This window comes from Chiroxiphia lanceolata, chromosome Z (genome assembly GCF_009829145.1).
Source record: "Chiroxiphia lanceolata isolate bChiLan1 chromosome Z, bChiLan1.pri, whole genome shotgun sequence".
Taxonomy (NCBI): Eukaryota; Metazoa; Chordata; class Aves; order Passeriformes; family Pipridae; genus Chiroxiphia; species Chiroxiphia lanceolata.
Genome location: NC_045671.1, coordinates 2631302 through 2655164, shown reverse-complemented (window position 1 = coordinate 2655164; position 23863 = coordinate 2631302). Strand labels below are relative to the sequence as shown.

General features: G+C 47.5%; 2 protein-coding genes across 2 annotated transcripts; one reads left to right on the top strand and one right to left on the bottom strand.

The window, feature by feature from the left end:
• Window positions 1-2277: 2277 nt before the first annotated feature.
• Window positions 2278-9775, bottom strand: ATP5F1A (ATP synthase F1 subunit alpha). Its single transcript, XM_032675818.1, has 12 exons — window positions 9603-9775; window positions 8384-8462; window positions 7146-7315; window positions 6235-6408; window positions 5989-6155; window positions 5731-5879; window positions 4731-4882; window positions 4402-4626; window positions 4190-4297; window positions 3508-3652; window positions 3173-3323; window positions 2278-2484 (listed from the first exon to the last, which is right to left on the bottom strand). The coding sequence occupies exons 1-12, from the start codon at window positions 9660-9662 to the stop codon at window positions 2403-2405; spliced, it is 1662 nt and encodes a 553-aa protein (XP_032531709.1). The 5' UTR covers window positions 9663-9775; the 3' UTR covers window positions 2278-2402.
• Window positions 9776-14570: 4795 nt separating this feature from the next.
• HAUS1 (HAUS augmin like complex subunit 1) lies at window positions 14571-23863 on the top strand. The gene is made up of 9 exons (XM_032676371.1): window positions 14571-14705; window positions 15760-15934; window positions 16926-17058; window positions 18059-18193; window positions 19179-19302; window positions 20055-20120; window positions 21408-21479; window positions 22551-22598; window positions 23567-23863. Exons 1-9 carry the CDS (start codon window positions 14613-14615, stop codon window positions 23624-23626), a joined length of 906 nt encoding a protein of 301 aa, XP_032532262.1. The 5' UTR covers window positions 14571-14612; the 3' UTR covers window positions 23627-23863.

The window sequence follows — 23863 nt, the reverse complement described above, 5'->3', positions numbered from 1 at the left end:
GTGCTTTGAAAATAGGAGGTAGAACACAGCGTGCTGGAATGCCTGAATCACATCCACTGTCCTGACGTGCTGCCTCTGCGTGAACACAGGGACAGCTAAAACAGTCCACTAATGCAAAAAGAGGCATTTTCCACTTACTGAAATAAAACGCTCAGTTGTAACCTGAGGCTGATTTAGGCAAACCGAGCCTGTGCATGCTCCTGACAGAAGAGAGCACAAGCCCTCACCAGGAATCCACATCACCAAGCAACTAAAGGGGCTCCAGGAGAGCTGGAGAAGGACTTGGAACAAGGGATGGAGGGATAGGACAAGGGGGAACAGCGGGGTTAGAGGGAGAAGAGGGCAGGGTTAGATGCGATATCAGAAAGGAATTCTTTGTGAGGATCGTGAGGCTCTGGCACAGGTTGCCCAGAGAAGCTGTGGCTGCCCCATCCCTGGAAGTGTCCAAGGACTGGCTGGACAGAGCTTGGAGCAACCTGGTCTAGTGGAAGGTGTCCCTGCCCATGGCAGGGGTTTGGATGTCAATGATCCTTAAGGTCCCTTTCCAACCAAATCACCCCGTGAGTCTGTGATCCACTGGCCATTTCCCAGCTTCCCAGCCCCACCCCGTGGCCAGGGTAGCCCATAGCACCACTCAGGACCTGGGACCCATCCTCCAAAACCCGCCCTGCCCTTCACTCTGCCCCGACTGGTGCATTTTTACCACACGGTGCTTTCATGAGGAAGTTCTCACCTTCCTACACCTCAGCGCAACAGGGCAGAAACCAGAACCTTGGAATATTTCTCTCTTATGTTACTAGAAACAAATACATCTCTGCAGTTTTGGACTAGGGCACCCCTGAGCTCGGTGCTTTCCAGCTGCAGCAGCACGTCAGTAGAAGATGGCACAGCAACACCAAGAGATAACCAGCGTTCAGTCAACGTGCAGGAACAGTCACAAGCTGTAAACATTATCCTGGAAGTGACAAATGATGTTGGCCAGGTCAGAGTAAAAAGGTTCCACAACATTCCCTCGTGGCTGGGAAGCCCCTGAGCCACCTGTTCTGGAGCTGTGCACAGAATAAACAAAACAGAAATCCCTCCTCCCAGAGCACAGCACTAACTCTTCCCAGAAAGATGTCTGACACTCCTGGACTAAAAATTTTTCCCCAGTACAGCAGAGCCTGTTTGTTAGCCTGGAACTGTATGAGAATGCTTCCAGCTGCTTGTTTGCACTGGGAGGCAGGATGCTCCCCTGCAGGGAAGTTAACTGGGGACAGTGGGTGTGCAGGCTCCACGAGGACTAAGGGCCAAGCTCCACTGTACCAGACTGAATACACCACACAAAATGGAGAGGCTTTGAACTCTCCCCCATCCCAGATCAGTGCAACACTGGGATCCTGTACCTCACACAGCAGTCAGGAAATGGAAGAGCTCCAGCTCTTCATGGACCTGTTGGAGCAAGTCCAGAGGAGGCACGAAGTTAATTACTAGGATGGAAAACCTCTCATACAAGGAAAGGCTGAAAGAATTGGGATTGTTGAGCCTGGAAAAGAGGCAGTTTCGAGGTGACCTAATGCAGCCTTCCAGTACCTGAAGGGAACTTACAGAAAAGATAGAGACTATTTACAAAGGCCTGGAGTGACAAGGGGGAATGGCTTCCCACTGCCAGAGGGCAGGATTAGATGGGATATTGGGAAGAAATTCTTTATTGTGAGGGAGGTGAGGCTCTGGCACAGGTTGCCCAAAGAAGCTGTGGCTGCCCCATCCCTGAAGTGTTCAAGGCCAGGCTGGACAGGGCTTGGAGCAACCTGGGATAGTGGAAGGTGTCCCTGCCTACGGCAGGGGGGTGGAACGAGATGGCCTTGAAGGTCCCTTCCAACCTGAACTATTGTAGGATTCTAGTATTTTAATCTCTGTTACTGCTGTAACAGCTACACCTGCAGTTGTCCTGAGACTCAAGGACCAGTCTTCCAAAGGCCCAGCACCAGGATGGGTCACCAGGCAGCAATTCCAAGAAATACTCTGTCACAGTTTCAGGCAGTTAAAGAGATTCCTGCAAGGTCCAGCGAATTACCCTCGTGACAAGACAGCACAGGTGCCTCCCCAGCTGCACTGCCCTTCTCCAGGATAAGCTGCCTGGCACCAAGGATGAACACCCTGAGAACATCTCTCAGCTCTGTCACCCTCCTGGCTCCGTGTCAGGGGAGTTTGCTCACCCAACAGTTAAGATGCCCCCCAACGTCCAGGGGAGTTCAGCTCTGTGTTCTACAGATGCAAGCAGCCAGCCAGAAGGCACTCGTTCAGAACAGGGAACCTTTATTCTCACTGAGATCTGTACATTCAAGTCGCACATACTTTAGTCTCTGATGGAGCTGGAGCACTGGATCACAACCGCCTGGTCTCTGAACAGTTTTAAGAGTTTATGCCTCAAAAGTAGCCAGGAAATTTGTGACTATCTCCTTCAACTTCGCTTCTGTCTGGTCAGAGATCTTCCCTTCGGTCCTGTTGGAAGAGTTCAGTTAAACTCCTGACACAGCAACAGATACACAGTCAACCCGAGACAAAGACAGAAGCTTCACAACAAACCTCCCCATTTCTAACAAAATTAGTAGTAGATGATTTAATACATTTCTGTTTGATGTATGACGCCGTACCACTGACAAAACATCCGTTCTCCTAAAAGTGTTAAGTCTTGTTCAAGAACTGAAGTCTGTCCACAAATACATTCAGAACAGACGTATGTATTCCAACAATGCTCCACCTTCTATAGAGCTGTGCCTTAGAGACGGAACGCACATGATTTGGCTCATGACAAACCAAGCCAGGACCAGTTCCCAGGACGGAACTATGGAAATACTCAGTCCCCAACAATCCACTCAGCAGCACTTAACTCACAGCTTAAAGCTGTCAGAAATATGGGCACTGACTCAATTAAGTGACTTAAGGAACAGATCAGAGGAGCCATATGCAAGTAGGCTCACTTTAAGCATAAGCTGCATTTTCTAAGAGCTGAAGACACCAATCTGAGGAAGGTCGATGGTAGGAAGGCTAATTTAACCTCCAGTTCTGGCACAAGCAGCTGAAGGCCTGATGTTCTACGATACAGTAAATTAACAGTTCAGTGACCATTATTCTGTACTCCAGCCATTAAGTCAATACCCTGGGGATGAAGCATGGTAGACCCCCATACCTGATCGTGGAGAGGAGGGCCTGGTGCTGGCTCAGTACATGGGCGAGGAAAGCGCTCTCAAATTTAGTGATCTTGCTGGGCTCCAGCTTGTCCAAGTGACCTCTTACACCAGCATAGATGACTGCAACCTGTTCCTCGATAGCCATGGGAACTGCAAGGAAGAGAGCACTCATTCCATCAGAACTCTGACAACAGGACACATCACAACTACACAGAGCCCTTGGAAGACCAGCTGCGCATGGACAGCCTGGTTCAAGCAAGCCTGCATTTACCCTGTGCGCAGAATGAGCACAGTCACTGCAGCACACAGCACTAACAGGAACACAGACACTCACCGTACTGGCCCTGCTTGAGCAGCTCCGTCAGGCGCACCCCGCGGTTCAGCAGCTGCTGCGTGGCGGCGTCCAGGTCAGAGCCGAACTGGGCGAAGGCGGCGACCTCTCGGTACTGAGCCAGCTCCAGCTTCATGGTACCGGCCACCTGCGGCACAGGGCACAGGTCAGACCCTGTAGGGTCACCTCCAGGGGTGTTGCAGAGTCTGCAGGTTATCTGCAGCTGACAGCTGTCAGCAGTCAGCTCTGCCCTGCGTACCAGACAGGTGACTACAAACACTGGTAGATCATACACATTTCTAAAAATCCCACCTTGTAACATAAGCATGCTCTTTCTCCCTAATATGGGAACAGTTCATATTAAACCCCTCTAATTCCATGCCTGTACAAATGCTCAGGGTTAAGTGAGCGTTCTCTATTTCTAGTTGATAGTACCCACTTCAGCATACCAAAACTTAATCCTACATCTTTATATAGATACAATTTTCCTTTCTCCCTCACCTCTCTCAGCAGGCAAGAGAAATAGCAAAGAGTTCTCCAAAGCTGGTCCTTTTATAATTTCATAACGCTAAGGAATCCAAAGCTTTATTCCCTCCCTGTTCACAGATCTTCGGAGTCAAATGGGTTGTAATGCCTACACATTAATTACCTCCAGCACGAAGAGGAGCAGCAGTTTCACACTTACCTGCTTCATAGCCCTGGTCTGAGCAGCAGAACCCACACGGGACACAGACAGACCAACGTTGATGGCTGGACGGATACCTTTGTAGAACAACTCAGTTTCCAAGAAAATCTGTAGGAGGAAATTGTTTTATTCTCTTGGTCAGAAGCCTGGAGGCCTCCTCAGAGACCAGCCAGGAAGCTACACGGGGGTACTGGGACAGGAAGCAGTCCCACCTGTCCGTCAGTGATGGAGATGACGTTGGTTGGAATGTAAGCAGACACGTCCCCAGCCTGGGTCTCGATGACGGGCAGGGCGGTCAGGGAGCCACCCCCGAAGGAGTCATTCATCTTGGCCGCTCTCTCCAGCAGCCGGGAGTGCAGGTAGAACACATCCCCTGGGTAGGCCTCGCGGCCGGGGGGACGGCGCAGCAGCAGGGACATCTGACGGTAGGCAACGGCCTGTGTGGTGCAAAGGGAGCTGTCAGAGTTCGGCACCTCTCTCAACACGCTGGACTTACACACACCAAGGCCAGACCACGAGGTCTATAAACAGTGTTTCTCACCTGTTTGGACAAGTCGTCGTAGATGATCAACGCGTGTTTCCCGTTGTCCCTGAAGTATTCCCCCATGGAGCAGCCTGAATAGGGAGCCAGGTACTGAAGGGGTGCTGCATCAGAGGCTGTGGCAGACACCACGATGGTGTACTTCATGGCATCTGGAAAGGATTGGAGACACATACCGCTGAGCGTGCTACCTCATCATGCCCCACATCAGCAAACACAACACACGCTTGTCAAGTACCAGGGCTGAAGCACGCCCAGGCAGTGTCACTACACTGCTCCAGGAAAGCTCATCACACCAGCTGAACCTGCCTGTTAGATGAACTAACTCAGGAAGTCCCAAGAGCAAATTTGTGGCAGCTAACACCTAACACCTGCAGACTTCTTTCCCATTTAAAATGAAATTTAAACCTTTACTGACACACTTTTGTTCTAGAAGTAACTCACGCTGAAAGCCCATGGTTTCCTGGATGCTTCAAGGCTGTTGCAAAACCCTTTACGTTATAGTCCCAAACCAATTACTGTCCTTAAAATGTGGAGTTTTTCCCTGATCAAGGTGCTTGATCAGCAGGCAGGAAGTCAGGTGCTGGTCTCTTGCAAGTTCTGTTACATGTGCAGCCTTGGTCATGGAGATCATTTTCTGAAGGGATGCTATCATTTAATGTGTTTGGGCTGTGAGGGCTCCCCACTAAATTTGCAGCTGCCACTCACATTGACTGGCACATGGAACACATGAACACATGAACAAATGTCAAGTCCATAAATATTTGTCACCAGGCCTGCCTGACTGCAAAGGGGAAGCTCTCAACTCAATTCAGCAGTTTGGGGGCCTCAGAATGGTATTTTCCCCACTTGCCTAGAAAGGCTTCTTCTCCACAAAGCCGAGTAATTCATTCATTTAATAAGAATTCTGTCTACATTTGCAGCCACCAGAGGGCACAGCAGTACTCAGCATTATAATGAGAACAGGATGTCAGCAGGTGCCATCTCCCAATATCTGTACCTGCATCAGTGAGCCTCTTCACCAGCTGAGCAACAGTGGATCTCTTCTGGCCAATGGCAACATAGATACAGTACAGCTTCTTCTTCTCATCCGTCCCATCGTTGAATCGTTTCTGGTTGATTATTGTGTCAATTGCAATCGAAGTTTTCCTGAGGAACACAGAGGCTGGTAAGTTGAGCTGCCCCGGGTTCTCCCACTCCCTACACAGCCCTGTGGTCCCTGCTTAAGGAACATTTTAGGCTTGGGCATTTAACTCACCCTGTCTGCCTGTCACCAATAATCAGCTCACGCTGGCCACGACCAATGGGCACCAAGCTGTCCACAGCCTTAATCCCAGTCTGCATAGGCTCACGCACAGAGATCCTGGGAATGATCCCAGGGGCCTTCAAGCCAACTCTCCTGCGCGTCTTGGATGCAATAGCGCCCTTTAAAGAGAAGAAAAAATTGCTGAGGTCTGTATCACACAGATAAAAGCAGAGGTAGTTAACACTTAGATACACTTACCTTCCCATCAATTGGATTGCCCAAGGCATCTACAACACGGCCGAGCAGCTCTTCCCCCACTGGAACATCCACGATGGCTCCAGTCCTCTTCACAACATCCCCCTCCTTGATCAGTCTGTCATTACCAAACACTACAACACCAACGTTGTCAGGCTCCAGATTCAAGGACATACCCTGGGACGGAGACCACATTATCCTTACAAAACCCATACCAACATATGTGAGAACTGTGACAGTGACTCTTTTGCAGTGTACAAAATCCCAAAAAATCTACCTCAATCTTATTTGTAACAACAGTCAATGTTCTGCTTTTTTACATACAAAGCATCTATTTAACTCCACAGTGTTTAAAAACGTGCCTAAGCTTTCAACTTACCCCATAATTGTACCACAGCAGTCTAGCACTGAATCTCTCTATAAAAACCGGAAAGGATAAGCAGGGTTCAAGTACAAAAGTTTTCTCTTGCCTAGGAGCTGGACAAGAGAAAAGCACTGGCTTCTTCAGTGCCCAAGGTGAGATAGGTCATTAAAAATGCTGGAAGAGCTCTTTCAGTACTCTTGGAACAGTCAACAGGTTTTTAACCCACTCTTAAGACTACAAGCCAGCAAGCTGCATGTGGTACTGGAGCAGAGGCTGTTATTCAACAAGAAATAGAAAAGCCACCCTGAAACTGAACAAAAGGGAATCCAGTGCCAGGTTAGTCCTAGTACTTCTCAGATGAAGACAAAAAAAGCTCAAATGTTGGCTTAGAACCAGATACTGATACTGAAAGCCAAGTGCTGCAAATTAAAAAATTTTCACTAGTTACTACACATTAAGGATGCAATGAAGCTGATACAATGACTCCACGGGTACCTCCAAGCACTTTTACTGTCCCTGGGCTGAAGGAACTGCTTTAGTGACAGCTCACCTTCAGCCCAGAAGAGAATTCAACCATCTCCTCTGCCTGGACATTTCTCAGGCCGTACACACGGGCGATACCGTCACCGATGGAGAGCACACGGCCCGTCTCCTCCAGCTCGGCCGAGGTGTCAGCTCCCAGAATACGTTCCTCCAGAATAGAGGATACCTCCGCAGTACCTGGAAAGAGAGGTTAAAAGCAAATAAAGGCACAGTATGAACCCAGTAAGCTTGTCTTGAATTCACAAGGTGCCCTTCCTAAAATGTGCCACAAAGTCTAGCAAACAACACCCCCACTTAGGATGCATAAGATGAATAACAGCCTCTGTACTCCCAGTTACTAAAAGCAGCTTGAACTCATCATTACACACCAGTTTTAACCAGAAAACAAATGGCTGGTTAGTTATCAATTTTCTTGATTATGTCCTACACTACTATCAATCTCTCTCCCTACAAAACAATTAGACTAATTAATTAGCCTTAGCTCAGAGAGAACAGGCATGCTTGCTCTGCTTGTTGAGCAGTTACTTAGACTCGGATGCATCAAAACACCCAGTCAATTGATTTGTAATCCAAAATCCAAACATACCTAAAGGAATTCCATACATTTAAGGAGCAAGTTCTTCGATATAAACTGTAAAAACGTATCCTTCATCTTCCTCAAATTTGTTTGGCTGCATACCTCCAACAATCTTTTATTTCCACATCTAACGAACAGTAAATAACACTATGAAACTGTTACTTCTCAATAACCTTTAATTGCCCTAAACCACTTCAAAATAACGTACATGAATTGCTGCCAAAAACACAGCCGCGCAGAGCAGCTGTCTTCTCTAAACACCAAATTGCTGGCAGCAAAAAAGCCATGCTCAAGGACACAAGGTCAAACCCAGGCAGGCCTGGGAAAGTCATCTGCTTCTTCACACTGTTCCAAGCAGGACAGGAAACTCCACCTTGGGGCAATTTTTTTCAAATAGTTCTGCAGGAGTTGAAGGCTGACTAGAATCCTCACGAAGCAGGTACCTGTGTAAGCCAGCTGACATGTGGTATCCCCCCCGGTTAGGGCATGTTTTGAATTTTAATTGAAGTGCAGTTTGCAGGATGTGACTGTGTAACATTTCACTGTTAAATACTGTCAGAACATAAAGGTCTTCAAGTGCTGTCAAATAACACCCACCATATTCAAATTCCCATTTTGTCTGACAGACCAAGTTCTTAAACCACACTCAAGACCTTTCTCAGACTCACCAGTCTTCTGAAAGCATGGTTTGGAGGCATGGAGGTTTCGTGTAGCAACAAATGCTGCACCCAGGGTGTTTCTGGAAACCTAAAATAAGCAATTGCTTCAGAACCAATGAGATTTCCTTAATCATGCAAAAAACATGCTAAGAGATAACACACTGGGATATTTCATTTTGAGCTTATGATCTGTCTCAGTTTTGAGCTGAATTCCACAGCACCTCATTCACAATAACTGAACGAGTTCTGGAGTTCCAGAACCAACCCCAGCACCACCAAGAAAGGACAAATGGTGAAGGAGGTTGCTCCCAACCCCTCGCCGCGTTTTTCTGCAGTGCACTGATGTCACCATCAAGCACTGCAGCAGCTCCCAGAGCAAAACCTCCTCTTGCTTGGCACCTCTGCGCTAAACATCAGAACCTTGGGCATACAGAAATCACTGCACCACTCAGGGTTCTGCACAGGGGAGAAATAAGATTGTGCCTCCTAAGAAAAATCTAACTGTAGTGGTTTTGGTATGGCTAACACATATAGCAAAAAAAAAAAAACCAAACCACTCCAGCAAAAGAACAGACCTGCAGAATCAATTAGCTGGAAAAGACCTCCAAGATCACTGAGTCCAACCTGTGACTGAACACTACCATGTCAACTAATCACGGCAGAGTCTATTCTTAAACACCTCCAGGGACAGTGACCCCACCACCTCCCTGGGAAGCCCTTTCCAATGTCTATTCACCCCTTCTGTGAAGAATTTCTTTCTAGTGCCCAAAAAAAAGATTTGTGATAATGAGTACATTACACTCCTGCACCCCAAGCAAGGCTCCCGGTGCAGTCCCACGTAGCACCGTTAATGCAATTTATTTAATGCCCTGTACGCCGCGCAGGCCTCTCCCTCATTCACCTCTACTGAGGACAAGGGCGCGAGAGGCCCTTGACGGCTCTTTCCATGCTCTCTCTCCCCTCACAAACACGGGACAAAACTCTCCATCCCCTCGCACCTCACACCCCCAACCTTGACCTTGCCCTGGCAGCTTTCAGCCACTACCCTGAGCCCGGTGAAGGACACCTCGCCCCTCAGCGGGGTCTGCCCCACATCGCTGAAGGGACACCCCCCCGCTTCTCTCCCCACACTCCGATGTTCCCCCTCAATGTCACCGCGGCCCCCAAGATGGCGGCAGCGGCGCGTCCCCCCCGGCCCCGCCGGCTCCGGCGCGGGCAGGGCGCTCACCAGGCCGGCCTGCCGCGGCAGGGAGCGGGCGAGGGCGGCGGCCACGCGGGCGGACAGCATCGCTGCGGCGGCAGAGGCGGTGGGACCCGGGGAGGCTGCGGCGGAGGGACGCTGAGGGGTGCCGGCCCCGCGCTCTGCTCACAAAATGGCGGCGGCGCCTCACGCCCCTTTTGGCGCTGAGGCCGCGCCCAGGGGGCGGGGCGGACCGCGGAACCGCTCCACGCGCCCCTGAGATATACTTAAAAATATATATATACACACACATAGGCACACGTAATATGCAATGAAGTTAATTTAAAAATAAAAAAAAAATCTTAATAGGGTTTTTAGGAAATAGCCCGCTGCGGGAGGTGCCCTTGAAATGGCCCTCGGCGGGCGGAAGGGGCGGGGGCTGCTGAGAGGAACAGGAGGGTGGGGAGTGAGGGGCGGTCGGAGGTGGGATCTCCGGAACAGGGACGGGGACAAGGGCAGAGATAAGGTAGGGACAGGGATGGGGTCACGGAAAGGGACGGGGACAAGGGTAGGGACAGGAGCACGGAAAGAGACAAGAACAATGACAGGGACAAGGCAAGGGCAGGATCAGGGACAGGGCTGTTGTCCCCGCTTTGGGCTCGTCCCCCGGTGCGCTGCGCCAATTTACGCACTGAGGCGAAGTATTTCTATTTCTTACTCTGCGCAAAGTAGGGGTCTGGGTGTTAACCCACATAAGTCACACACCGATCACCAAAACTTTGCGCTATTTATACATTTTAACAAACAAAGGTATCAGCATTCACTGGTTACAAATTGCATAACTTTTCTATTAAATGCTACTCAGACCCCTCTTTGCTAGCTATGTCTCTCACTTGGTATACTAATTAGTCTGCAAGTGCAGTTCTTCCCTCTATTTGAGTCTGGGGTTCCTTCTTCACAGAATCACAGAATATATTGAGTTGGAAGGGACCCACAAGGATCATCGAATCCAGCTCCAGGCCCCACGCAGGACCATCCCCGAGAGTCACACCATGTTGCCTCAGAGTATCATCCAAACCCTCCTTGGGCTCCATCAGCCTTGGTGCTGTGATCACTGCCTTGGGGAGTCTGTTCAGTGCCCAGCCACCCTCTGGGGGAAGAACCTGTTTCTAATATCCAACCTAAACCTCCTCTGACACAACTTCAGGCCATTTCCTCAGGTCTTGTCACTGGTCACACAGAGCAGAGATCAGTGCCTGTCCCTCCTCTTCCCCTCCCCAAGAAGTTGTAACTGCAATGAGGTCTCCCCTCAGTCTCCTTCAGCTGAATACACCAAGTGCCCTCAGCTGCTCCTCACACGGCTTCAAATCAAGGCCCTTCACCATCTTTGTTGCCTTCCTTTGGACACTCTCTAATGGCTCAATATCTTTCTTACATTGTGGTGCCCAAAACTGCCCCAATATTTGAGGTGAGGCTGCTCCAGGTCAGAGCAGAGCGGGACAATCCCCTCCCTAGCCTGGCCACTGATGCTGGGCCTGCTGTCCCCAGGACAGGGTTGGCCTCCTGGCTGCCAAGGCACTGCTGACTCATGGACAACTGGCCATTGACCGGGCCCCCCCAGTCCATTTCCTGACACTGCTTTCCAGCATCTCATTCTCAGTCTGTCCATACATCCAAGGTTGCCCCATCCCAGGTGCAGAATCCAGCACTTTCCCTTGTTGAACTTCCTATGGTTGGTGATTACCCAAACTTCTCATTTGTCGAGGTCTCTCTGCAGGGTCACCCTTGCCTTCAAGGGAGTCAACAGCTCCTTCAAGTTTTGTGTCATCTGCAAACTTGCTCGGTGTCCCTTCCAGTCCTGTGTACAAGTCATTTATGAAGATGTTGAAGAGCACAGGGCCCAAGATGGAGCCCTGCAGAACCCTACTAGTGACAAGTCACCAGTCTGATGTCACCTCAGTCACTGTCACCCTCTGTGCTCGACCCGTGAGCCAGTTGCTCACCCACCACATGATGTGTTTATCCAGCTGTGGCTGGATATTTTGTCCAAAGGATCCTGTGAGAGACAGTTTTGAAAGCTTTACTGAAATCCAAAAAGATCACATCAACTGGCTGCCCTTGATCAATCAGATGGGTCACCATATCATAGAAGGAAATCAGGTTTGATAAGCAAGACTTTCCTCAAGCCATGCTGGCTGTGACCAACAACAGCATTGTCTTTCAGGTGTTTTTCAATACTTCCCAGAATAATCTTCTCCAGAACTTTCAATGAGTCAGTGGCCGTGATCTCCCACTGCTGGAATTACCTGTTCAGATCTTGAGGGGCACAAATCTTGAGGGGCTCGGTATCAGGGTTAGGGGAGGGGGTAGGGGCAGTCACAAGGCAGGGAAAAGGGCAGGGGCAGGAGTAGGGATGTGAGGGGCTGCAATGCAGAGGACAATGGTCTGGGGAAGGGGGTAATTAGGGCCCTTTTCCAGGAGCTCCAGTCTGGAAAGTAGCAGCTGGAGACAGAGAAGTACTGGCAGCACGTATGTGCTCTGGGAATGGGTAAAAGGGATGAGATGCACAGTGTCATGTTGGTTTCCTTACATTTAGCCAGCCTGTTCATAATCAGTGAAATTTGAAAGCCCTACAGATGCAATCAGAGGGATAGTGACAGTGTCATAAGCTGAGTAGAACCTAATGCAAGAGGCAGTGGTGCTCACGGTGCCAGGGATCTCTGCTTTGTGGCAAGCTCTCTGCCGTAGCACGGGCAGCAGCCTAGCAACCAGTCAGATAATCACAGAATGGTTTGGGCTTAAAGGGACCTTAAAGGCCATCTAGGTCCGTCCTCCTGCAATCAGCAGGGGCATATTCCACTAGACAAGGTTGCCCCAAGTGTAGAAGCCCAGACGATAAGGGGGAGCTCCTTTGGCAAAAACACGCTGTGAGAGAGAACAGTATGTGAATGGAGAAGGGGTCATGCAGAGACAGGGCAGCACTTTTCTAGGACAAACATCCTTGTTCTAGTTCTTGGAGATAAGCACAACGCAGCACAGCACAAGAATGAGGCCGAGAAATGGTCTAGGACTGTAGCAGGGCAATCAAGACCACCAAAGACCCCTGAAGTCCTCTGACCCATTTCCAGAAGGGTCTAGAAGAACAGACTGCACACGATAAATTTCCACGTAAAGTGAGAAACTCATCTCCAAAGCAGAGAAACAACTGTGAAAGATCCACCCCAACCAAGACTGAGCGTGCATGCACCCCAGAACCCTGGACACCCCATCAGCTGGAGCCAGGGCTGCTGATCACTTTTTTTCTTCCTTTCTCCCTCTTTAATCTATCCCACTCTCTTCCCTTTCACCCTACCCCTTTATCCGAAACCCACTGCCATGTGCTTGTATTAGGAGGGACTAACACACTAATTTCCAGGCCAAATGTGTAATTTACTAATGAAACTTAATGAACTTTTGTGAATTCTTTAACTGGTTCCTTTTGGCCATGAGCATCTAAAATACTGGGTGCTCCCTTCCCCTTAAAGGTGGGACACCATACCAAGCCACATCCAGCCTGGCCTTGAACACTTCCAGGGATGGGGCAGCTTCTCTGGGCAACCTGCACCAGGGTCTCACCACACTCACATGGAGTAATTTCTTCCAAATATCCCATCTAACCCTGCCCTTTGACAGTGGAAAGCCATTCCCTCTTGTTCTGTCACTCAATGCCCTTGTACAAAGTCCCACTCCAGCTCTCTTGGAGCCCCTTTCAGGCACTGGAAGGGGCTCTAAGATCTCACCAGAGCCTTCTCTTCTCCAGGTTGGACACCCCAGCTCTCCCAGCCTGTCTCCAAAGGAGAGGGGCTCCAACCCTTCGAGCATTTCCGTGGCCTCCTCTGGGCTTGCTCCAGCAGCTCCACGTCCTTCTGATATCAGGGTCCCAGATTTGGAGGCACCACTGCAGTGGGTCTTACCTGAGCAGGGCAGAGGGGCAGAATCCCTGCCCTCAACCTCCTGCTGGGGATGCAGTATGTATGTCCTGTATGTGAGGCAGAGTTTGCCAATGAGAAAGTGCTGAAACCCAGGGAGGCACAGCATGATCATGTCCCCCTGGTAAATACAGAGAGGTTGGTAAAGTCACAGATGCCAGAAGACCTTTCTGGGAACTGAAAAGGTTAAGTGAAAAATCCTGAGCTATTCTGGCATGTGTTGTAGCAAATGTGATGCTTCAGCAATGTTTCTCATGCTGATTACTTCAGTAGTCACTTCATGTTCTGTAAACGTGCCTGAAAAGAAACACATTCGCTCAACCACTGCTCTGGGCAGCCTGTTCTAGGGCCGGACAACCCTATCTGTAGAGACATTTTCCCTAATATTCGATCTAAACCTCCCCTGGCACAGCTTGAGGCCGTTTCCTCTCATCCTGTCCCTCGTTACCTGGCAGCAGAGCCCGACTACCCCCGGCTCCCCCCTCCTGTCAGGGAGTTGCAGAGCCAGAAGGTCCCCCCTGAGACTCCTTTTCTCCAGGATGAGCCCCCCCAGCTCCCTCAGACGCTCCTGCTGCTCCAGACCCTTCCCCAGCTCCGTTCCCTTCCCTGCACACGCTCCAGCCCCTCAATGTCTCTCTTGTCTGAGGGCCCAGAACTGCCCCAGCACTGGAGGGGCCTCAGCAGTGCCAGCACAGGGAGGGCACTGCCCTGGCCCTGCTGCCACATCACGGCTGGGACAGTCCTGGGGCCATTGGCCTCCTGCCCCCCTGGGCACACCTGGGCTCGTGTCCAGCCGCTGCCACCAGCACCCGCAGGGCCTTTCACCGCCGGTCATCTGTACTTGTGAAATTCTCTCGCATCTGTTTTGTGGTTTTGCTTCTCTCTCTTTTTTTTTTTTTTAATATATATATATGTATATATATAATATCTTCTCTTAACTCGGACCTCTTAACGTTCCGATTCACTTTAAGCTTTATTTTTCTCTGCAAATCACGAACTCCGCGTCCTTCCATCGCCCGCCCCCCCCCCCGGTTCCCGCCGCGCCGGTCCCGCCCCACGAACCGCCCCCTCCCGTCGGGCTGCGGGCGCGATGGCGGCGGCGGCGCCTGCGGAGGCCGGGACAGAGGCTGAGGCGGGAGATCCGAACCCCCCCGATCCCGAACCGGTGGCGAAACTCATCCAGGTAGCGGGAGTCGCGGGGTCCTTTTTTGTTGCCGAGCTTGGCTTGCTCGCTGTGTTACAATTTCCACGTCATTAGGGGTGTTCGCTCCTGCGGTGCGATGGTTTGCTCTGTGTGTGTGTGTGTGTGTGGATGTCGCTGCGCGCAAGCATAAAGGACGTGCTAGGAAAAGCTGTCTTTTAAAGTTACACGGCTGTGTCCCTTCTCCATCAGGTTTCTTAGGCAGCGTTAAGAAAGAATTTATGTTCCCTCCGTGTAGAGCTTCCATGTGTTCACTTATTTCTAGTCATAATCTAACCTTTCTCATCTAATTCCATTGGATATTAGGGAAAATTTCTTCACTCAAAGGATTGTCCAGCCCTAGCACAGGCTTCCCGGGGAAGTGGTGGAATCACCATCCCAGCAGGGATCTAAAGCCTTGTGGGTGTTGCACTTGGGGCCATGAGTCAGTGGCAGCTTTGGCAGTGCTGGGGAAGGGTTTGACTCTGTGATCTTAGAGAGCTTTTTTCGACCTAAATGACTTTACGATTCTGTAATCACAGTCCTTCATGAGAACACTGTGTTGGTCTCTCATTTCTGACCTTGTTTTCAGTGTTCGGAATGCTTTGCATTCCTGCACACTGTACTGACTCTTTCTGTCCCACTATCCCACAGAGAGTGTTCCTAGTGATCATGATTTGGGCAGTTTTATTCCATGTGCTTTAACGCAGTTTTTACCAGCTTCCCAAACATACATTTAACATCTCTTGGATCGTTAGTGTGTCCATACCCAACAGGTCATGTGAATAAAAAGATAAAATTTTAATCACATGAGGATAAGGAAGTGCCCAGAGGACTGAGGCAGATTAAAAGGGAATTTGTTTTCTAAACCACACAGGGTGTTTAAAGAAGAGACAAAGGAATTTTTCTCCCCTTTTCCCACCCATGCCTGGACTGATGTGGTAGGAGTTATTCTTCAGGAATTCAGAGGTTGCAGCAGTTCACACTTGTCACATATATCAGCTATTTTCTGTCATTTCACTTGATTCCTTGGTTTTTTGTTTCTCTTCTCTGGCAGGTTTCTTCATGGCTGAAGAAGATATATGGGGATCACTTTATTCCATCAGATGAGGTGAATGAAAGGACGGTGGATATCTTTTATGATCTTATGGAATGTTGCGAAGCCAAAGAGAGGGATGTTTCTTTGCTGATAGAGGACATGAAGCATCAGGAAGCAGTGCATGAAGCAGCAAGTGAGTTTGAAACTCCATTTCTCAGTTCCGTCCAGGTTAGGATTTTCTTAGAGATCCTGAAGATTGTATTGTATTTCTTAGAATCTGAGAAATATATATATATATATATATGTAGTTGAAACAAACTCAGCTTTTGTTCTGATACAGTTTTTACTGCAATGCATCCTTTCAGCAAAATTTATGTAGTGACATAAGGTTGGTCAAGAGATTAGTTGCTAAAACCTTTTAACCTGTTGGGCTGGATAGCACAGCATGGAAATACTGTCTGGATAGACAGGGAAGCAACCCTGCAGCTGGTGCTAAGCCGCTGTTAAGGAAAGCACTGGAGGAATCTGAAAGAATAGTGAGGTGATTAAGTTACACTCAAGCAGTTTAGATGGAGTATTTGATAACGTCTTGGTTTTTTGGAGAAAGAGAGTGGTTCAGGGAACCATAATACATTTTTAACTCCGTTACTAAAGGATTGTCCCTTCACTGGCTTTTTTCAGGAAGGAATTTTAATTCTTTGTGAGAAGATTCTACACACGAAGACGATTTCCTAAAAAAAACCCAAAAAACGTTTGGTTTTGTTACTTCAAGTCCTCTAGTGCCTTGCTATCAAACAAACAGTGATGGAGACAGACCTCCTGGGTCTTACCGTGACAAGCATGTGCATGCTTGGAACAGGCTTAAACTGAGCTCTGTGGGGAGAAGACCTACATGTGGTCACTGCTGTAACACAAGGGTGGACTCCTGTTTTTTTGAGTTCAGACAGACTGGTCAGGGAAGGAGTGGAGCAGTACTTTCTCCCTTAATACACTGAATATTTTTGACAAACGGGGACGTGGCAGCAGTTTGGCATGTTTAAGCCTTCTTTTAAAGTGTCTCTTTCCTTGACAACAGAGAGGTAGGCAAGCTTCTGATGTGGGATTGGGTTCTAGCTTTGGAGAGTTCCTTAAAAGAACACAAATATTAAAAAATTATCTATTTTTGGGTTGTATTTGTTTTCCAGCTAAGGAAATGCAGGAAATTTTCGAAGACCTGGGTCTTTCCCCAACCAATCTGTCCAGAAAAGCCTCCAGGGACCTCTCTAGTCTGGCAAAAAGTGCAGTGATACTCCAAACAAAGGACACGTCTCTTACCAGGTAATTCTTTACACTCTGCATCTGAGGTGATGGTCTGTGCTCTTTCTCTCTGTTTTCTCACAACAGCAGCTTTAAACTTCACTTTGACCCCAGGAATCTTATTTTCCAGCTTATTTTGCACCACTGGGCAGCTTTGGAGCACACAGGAACTGAGCACAACGTGCTGACTCTAGGTTAGCCCAGCAAAGGAAGGCTCTGAAGCCTGAGAAGGGTCTCAGACAGAGTTAAATCCCTCTTTTTTGCTCGTGTTTTTGTGGCCACTGGCTTCAGGGTGCTGCCACTTGGACTGTTGTGCCAGGTAGCCCAAGCTAGAGCAGCATTCACACTGCTTAGGCAAGGACTGGGGAACTGTGACTGGTCTTCCAGTCTCAGCTCCTCATTCTTCTCTCTCATCTGGCCTTGGTTCATGTGAGGAGACTCCCTCAGCCATGGAGAAATGGCATCTGTTAGTCTGATCTTCCTGGGTCCCTCTCCCTAGCCTGGCTTTGGCCCCTGACGCAGCACCGCTGCAGTAAGGAAAGGCCAAAATCTGCCTTGGAATCCAATTCTTCTGTCATATTCAGGATCTTGGCTCTTAGAGCTCTTCTCCTGAGCTGGAGGGAAAAGCAGCTTTGAACCATTTAGGGAGAGGCTCAGATGCTGCTGGGCACATCTCAGGGCCGTGTGTTTTCAAGGACTGAATACAGTTTCTCTCAAAGGCGATTTGGCAAGGCAGGAGTGGAGCCTGGGGGTGGTTTCAAACCCAGTGGTTTTATTCACTGGGGTGCCAGGTGTTTTTCACTTACTCCTACTCAGATTGCTGCCCCATTTTTCCTTCCATCTGGAATCTGTGTTAGTTAAGGAAAGCAAATTACCCCAGTGACTTACTTTAATTTTTTCCTATCATAATATCACGAGAAAACTAAGTCATTTGTGTAAAGTGTGGAGAAAAGAATAACAATAGTTCTGACCTTCAGAAGAGCTGACTCCTGAGCATTCCCACTGATTCTCTCTTCACCAGCCTCTTCTGTGCCATCAATAATATGACTTCGGACCAGTTTGAAACAGTGCAAAAAACCAGAGAAATGCAGCAGAAATTGGACGACACCAAGAAAAAACTGACTTCGGCCCTGATGTTGAGCAAGCAGTCACTGGAGTGAGTAATAGTTGAGGAAAAGGGAAAGGTGCAAGCAGTACTGCTGATCTCTGCCGTGGACAACACTGGTTGTGGTAACTGACAAGGATAACTAAATTTCCAGGGGTTTGACACATGTCCAATTCAAAATAGTTGGAGGTATCTATGAAAAGCCATGTACCATGGACACATTCAGTGATCAGAAGAGATTTGGGATATCATCAAACCCATTATTTTAACACATAAATGGTCTATAAGCAGTTTTCAGATATGAGCTTGCATCTTCCACCAGTTGCCTTTGTCTGAGGCTGAGGGCAAACCTGATTCTCCTATCACGTTTAGCATGGGCTCTGTAGCCAGGGTGAAGGAACCAGGCAAAACAAAAACCATTCCCAGGTAAGAATTTCCCTTAACCAGTGTGTGAGGCACTTCAATATTATATATATATAAAAAATTCAGTATCAAGTCCATTCCCTGGAGGATGTAATCTGAAGTGCTTTGCCAAGCACAGCAGGATCAACCCCAACCGTGAGTGGGCATTGGCCCGGATGATCTCCACAGCTCTCTTCCAGTCTAATTATTTTGTTTTGGTTTTTTTGTGTGCGTGTGTTTTAAAGTGGTAACTGTGGTGCTGCTTGTAGCAGAGATACCAAACCTGTATGCTTTGTGCAGGTTTGCTGTGGTCCCTCTCTGTGATCCGAAGTTTAGCTTGTATAACACATCTCTAACTCAGTTAGGGAATTGTGCACAAGACATTACCCTTTGCTTTTAGGCAGATGGCTTTCTCCTTAGCCATTATTTTCGCTGGCCTTTGGGATTCTGGAGGTGACAGCTGTACTTGTTTCCACTGGGAAATCTCACAGGGAAGTGCAAGTTTTTCTCTGTGTTCTCCATTCTTGTGTTGGTTGTATTAAGGGGTTTAGCTTGAGCATAGATAAGTAACAGTATTGGTATGCTGGTATCTCTTTGAATGTAAAAGTTTTTTTCTTTTTGTATTATTTTTAAGGCATATTGAGAATACAGAGGAACGTCAGGCAAAAGAACGTGTCGAAGTAGAGAGACAACTTAAGACCATGACGTACCTGACAGATAAAGGTTTGGAATTAAAAATCAGGATCACGGATGCTCAGGTAGGTGGAAAGGATTTTGTGACAAGGCATTGTGATGGGATGACACAGCCATGGTTGGTCAGGCCCAAATTTGTAGTTACAGAGATATTCCAGGAGCCTCCTAGGCTCAGACCAAGGACTCTTGGGCTGACAGAACAATATGTTACTGCAGTTCAGTTGCTCCTGCTGGTCTCTCAGCACATCCTATAATCAATACAAGCCTTTCTACTCTTTTCCTGAGAACTGTGTTAGCTGGGATTACCTTGTGGTTATTGTGAGGTACTGTCATATAAGAGAATACAGTAGAGCAGCTGATTCCACGAGCTTAAGTTGTGCCTCTGAATTCTGAATATAGCCAGTTTTTGAAATTAATGGATGATTAAATGCAGAAAGCAAATGCTGCACTGCCTGCTCCCTCACCTTTCCTAAATGATGAAGGACATGTGAATGCTTTGTTTAACGCTTAGATGCTGTCTGATAACTTGACAAATATGAGATGGAAAGTGTTGTATTACAGTTGGTGACATTTTACTAAGAAGCCTCTTTCAGGCCTGGCCAAGTGCTCTTCTCCCTCTAGTTTTCTGGAAAGACTTGTTATTGATAGAAATTTTAGCAGCAACTGCTTTCGTACAGCAGCTCTGGCTGTGGCTCAAATTGCACGTTTCTGCTGCTTTCTTCTTTGCCTGTTTAGATAAAAATAAGAGGCAATGGCGAAATCTTTCTCCTTGTTACGTTTTGTCCTCAGTTACAAGTGAACTCTCTCCTGTTTGCAGAGGGAGCTTGCTGTCCGTGGGCTCGACGCGTCCCTGACACACACGGCACTGGTGCAATTCTCTGAGGTAAGTATTTGGTTACAGGATGGCTGTTTCTACAATGGTACAGACTAGACTTGCTTGTTCTTCCCTTTTAGGAAATGCAGTTGCTGTTTGGTTATCTGAACAAATGTTCATGGTCGAAAAAGCACAAATAAAAATCCTGTAGATGGATACCCATGAACTGGGGTCTGTTGGATGGGTTTCTCTCTCCTATGAAATGAGAAGCATCTATTGGAGAATTTCCATGGAATAAATTTCCTGCCACTGAAAGCAAATTGTCAGCCTGTGTTCTGCCTCCTTTACTTGATCCATGTTGTAAACAGAGTGGATATTCTGTGGACTGTATCCCTTACGTGGCTACCTGTGTATTGCAGTTTCTTAACAGAATGACCCACGATTCCTTCTACTTCATGTGAAATAAACCTACTTTCAGGCCCTTCCAAGCAAGAGGACAAGGTCAAGTGAAACCCAAATTCCCAACAACTGTGTGCTATTTTTTTCTTGTGTCCTTAAACATAACATTTTTCAGCTGTTTTGTAAGCCCAGTGGGATATATATTAAAGAAAAAAGCACGTTTCTTGAGTTAGTACCTAGATTCTCTAGCTTTGGGCTGAAACATTTGTACATGTGACATTTGTGTTGGTCTGTCAGCACTCACCACATCTTAATATGTTTTGCTGTCATTGTAGTGAGAACTTGGTCTTTCTCCTGATTTCTTTTGCTGTCTTTTCCTGCATGTTTCTGAGCGGAACAATGAAAGCAGGTTTCCTGATTTCCCTGCTGTCGTTCTCATGAACCAGCACTGGGTGGCAATGCTTACATTACACAGCGTTTAGGAGAGTACTGACCACAACTAAACTTTGTTGAAATTTTACAACTGAAAAGCCACAGGCAATTTCCTGGGCTTGTTGTCTTCTAGAAACCTAACAAGGTAAGGTTTGACTTCCGTAACATTTCTAGATCTGCTTTGTCAAGAGCTCTATGAAATGGGCAGCACAAATGACTTTGTCTTTTTTTTTTTTTTTTAACCTTGATTATTTGAAAAGAGTTGAGGACTGTGGAAGGTTCTCAATTTGCAGCCCCAAGGAGAAATTATTTCCCCTTGCTACCAAAATAAGCAAAGCAGTGCAAGTGTAAGGGAGGGTCTTTTTGCTGTTGCAAAACTTAAGTTTTTCATGTGTGTTGAGGAGGATGAAAACTCTTGACAACGTCTGTGAATTCTGAAATGCTCTAGGTAATTGTGGATCTATTTCACTGATTTAATCACTACTTTAAGACTCTAGAATATAATCTGCCTGGCTCTCTTCACAGGAACTGGTTTCACTGGAGAAAAAAGTTGCGTCTCTGAAGAAGGAACAGAAGATCTACTTGGAATTACCTTTCGTAATTATTCATTCTACTGTTCTATTGTATTTGCTAATCAGATTAATTTTAATGAACTTCAGAATTTAAAGGATATTGTGATGCTTTGGTGGACAGGTGGATGACCTACAGGTCTGTTAGTGATATTAACCAAAGACTTAACTTAAACAAAAGAGTATTTATTAATAAAAGCCAAGAAATTAAGTATGCTTGCCAGGCAAACTTTGTTCTAACAAAGTGAACAGATTTGCCAGGTGAATTAGTGTTGAGGTGAATTAGCTAGAAACTGGACAAAGAAATATGTGAAGAAAATGTAATATATATACCAGAGTATTAGCTATATGTGTCATCAGGCTGTCAGTATGGTGGACACAGCACGTGGTGCAGAGGTTAGAGCTCTGAACAAGATTTTAAGGGTGATGAAGAAAGAGCCAAATATAGGCCTTGTCCCCTAAAATGGCTGCTCCATCATTTTCTTTGATTTCTCTTTAGGACGCTGGGTACTCAGCTCTCTGGAAACACAGTTTTCCCATCTCCCTCACACAACCATTGCTGTCTTGCTCCTAGAAAAAAAGGCTGAAGGGTGGGACTGCTCCTCTGTTTAATCCATCTTCCTCCCAAGGCATCTGCCTCCTTCCCTCAAGTGGAACACAACAGTCAAACTAAATTAGGTTCTCCAGTTCCCTCCTCATGTCTGGCTGTCAGTGGGGACAGGGAGAGCCCAACACCTCATTTCTGGTGCAGGCAGCAGGAGGGAGGGAGGTTTATCTGTGCAAGCTTATTGTGCTTTGGAAAATTCATGCACAAATATGTTTAAAATCAAGTCCCTTGATTGGCAGGTTTGGAAAATTGCTTAAATTGAGGGGTTTTTTTAGACTTCAGGCCATACAAGCCTTCTGTAAAATACATGATTGCCCAAACCAAACCAATACTAGGCTTTTAACGTTAGTACTTTCTGCACGTGAAGGGTGTACACAAAACTAGTTTTATTATCATTGAATTCACCTGTGGCTAGAATCACTAGACCCTTGCAAAGGGGCAGGGACTCCTTCCTGCTGAAATACTGATTTTTATGCCATCTTCTCTCGTTAGAGTATTCCCCTGGCAAAAGTGGTGGTTGAAGCAGCAAAACTAGAACTGGTAAGGTTTTTTTTTATCTTTCAGAAGCTACATGTATTAATTGATTACAGATTTACCCACCTCATACTGTAGTTCTTAATGATCTCAAGGGGAAATTTACTCTGGTAAGGCAGAAACTGTGCATATTGTTCAGGGGAAATGGTGGAGGAATGATGTCTGAGCTACAAAGGCAGTTGGACATAGTGGTATCAGTGGGGATTAAGTAGCTGCATCCCTATGGATTTTGCCTGCTTCACCTCTTGGAATGTTTATTCACTCAGTTGTGTTGGTCTCACAACGTTCCTGGCTGCTGCTGAACTCTCAGAGAGCTCTGGGGCCCAGATTTTATTCAACAAGCTGCCTTGTAGACTGCAGTGGGGACCTTCCCCTGTAAAACACAGTGCCCGTTTCCTCCCTGCTTGTGTCATCTGCAGGTGTGGTTGTTGGGAAACATCCGTAAAGCTGTTTGGGAAGTTCACACGTGGCTTTACGGGGTGAGCTGGGCCCTGTTTGAGCCCCATAAAACCTGTCGTCGTTTCTTCGGGCTACTGCCTGCTTGCTCACAAAGCACAAGTTGTTCAGTGCTGGGCCTTCAAGCTGTGATCAAAAATCACAGCTAGCTGAGAGCATTTTCTGCGTTTTCAGGTGAGCCTGCCCATGTTGGTAAGCCACTCGCTTTTGGTTCAGGAATACAAGCTCCCCTTAGCCAGGCTGCTCTCAGGTCAGAATACCCACCTCTGGGAGCTGGAAGGTGTCCAGTATCGCATTGGGGCACAAAAGAAAGGCAACTGAACTCAGCCCTTCATTTGGAGATTTCTCTGTAGCTGCCTGCAATTTGCAGTAGAGAGTCCTTCCAGCTCAGCACCTGGGTTAATCAGTCAGTGCTAATAACTTCCCAGGGTGTGATCATTGTAGATATGTTTGTTTTCCAGCAATGTATGAAAACTGTTCCACGGTCACTGATTCTACTTTGTTTTCTCTCACCGTAGAAGGCCTTGGAGGACAAACTCTCAAAGGAGCTTGACAGCGTGGCTTTTGAGTTGATGTAGCCCAGCAGACTCCAGTTCACCTGAAGTGGCCTATGTGGAAGAAGATTTTCCCTCTATTGCCTACTTATTTATGCTAGTATTACACTTTGGAATTCTTACTGTACTTCTGCAGCTTCCTGCCTTGTTCTTCTCTCTGTTGGCTGGTACACATCTTCTAGCAAGTACACTCATTTTTACGGGCTCATGTAGCCTTGTGTTTGTAAACATCACCTATTTTTCATAAAATAACCTGCAAGT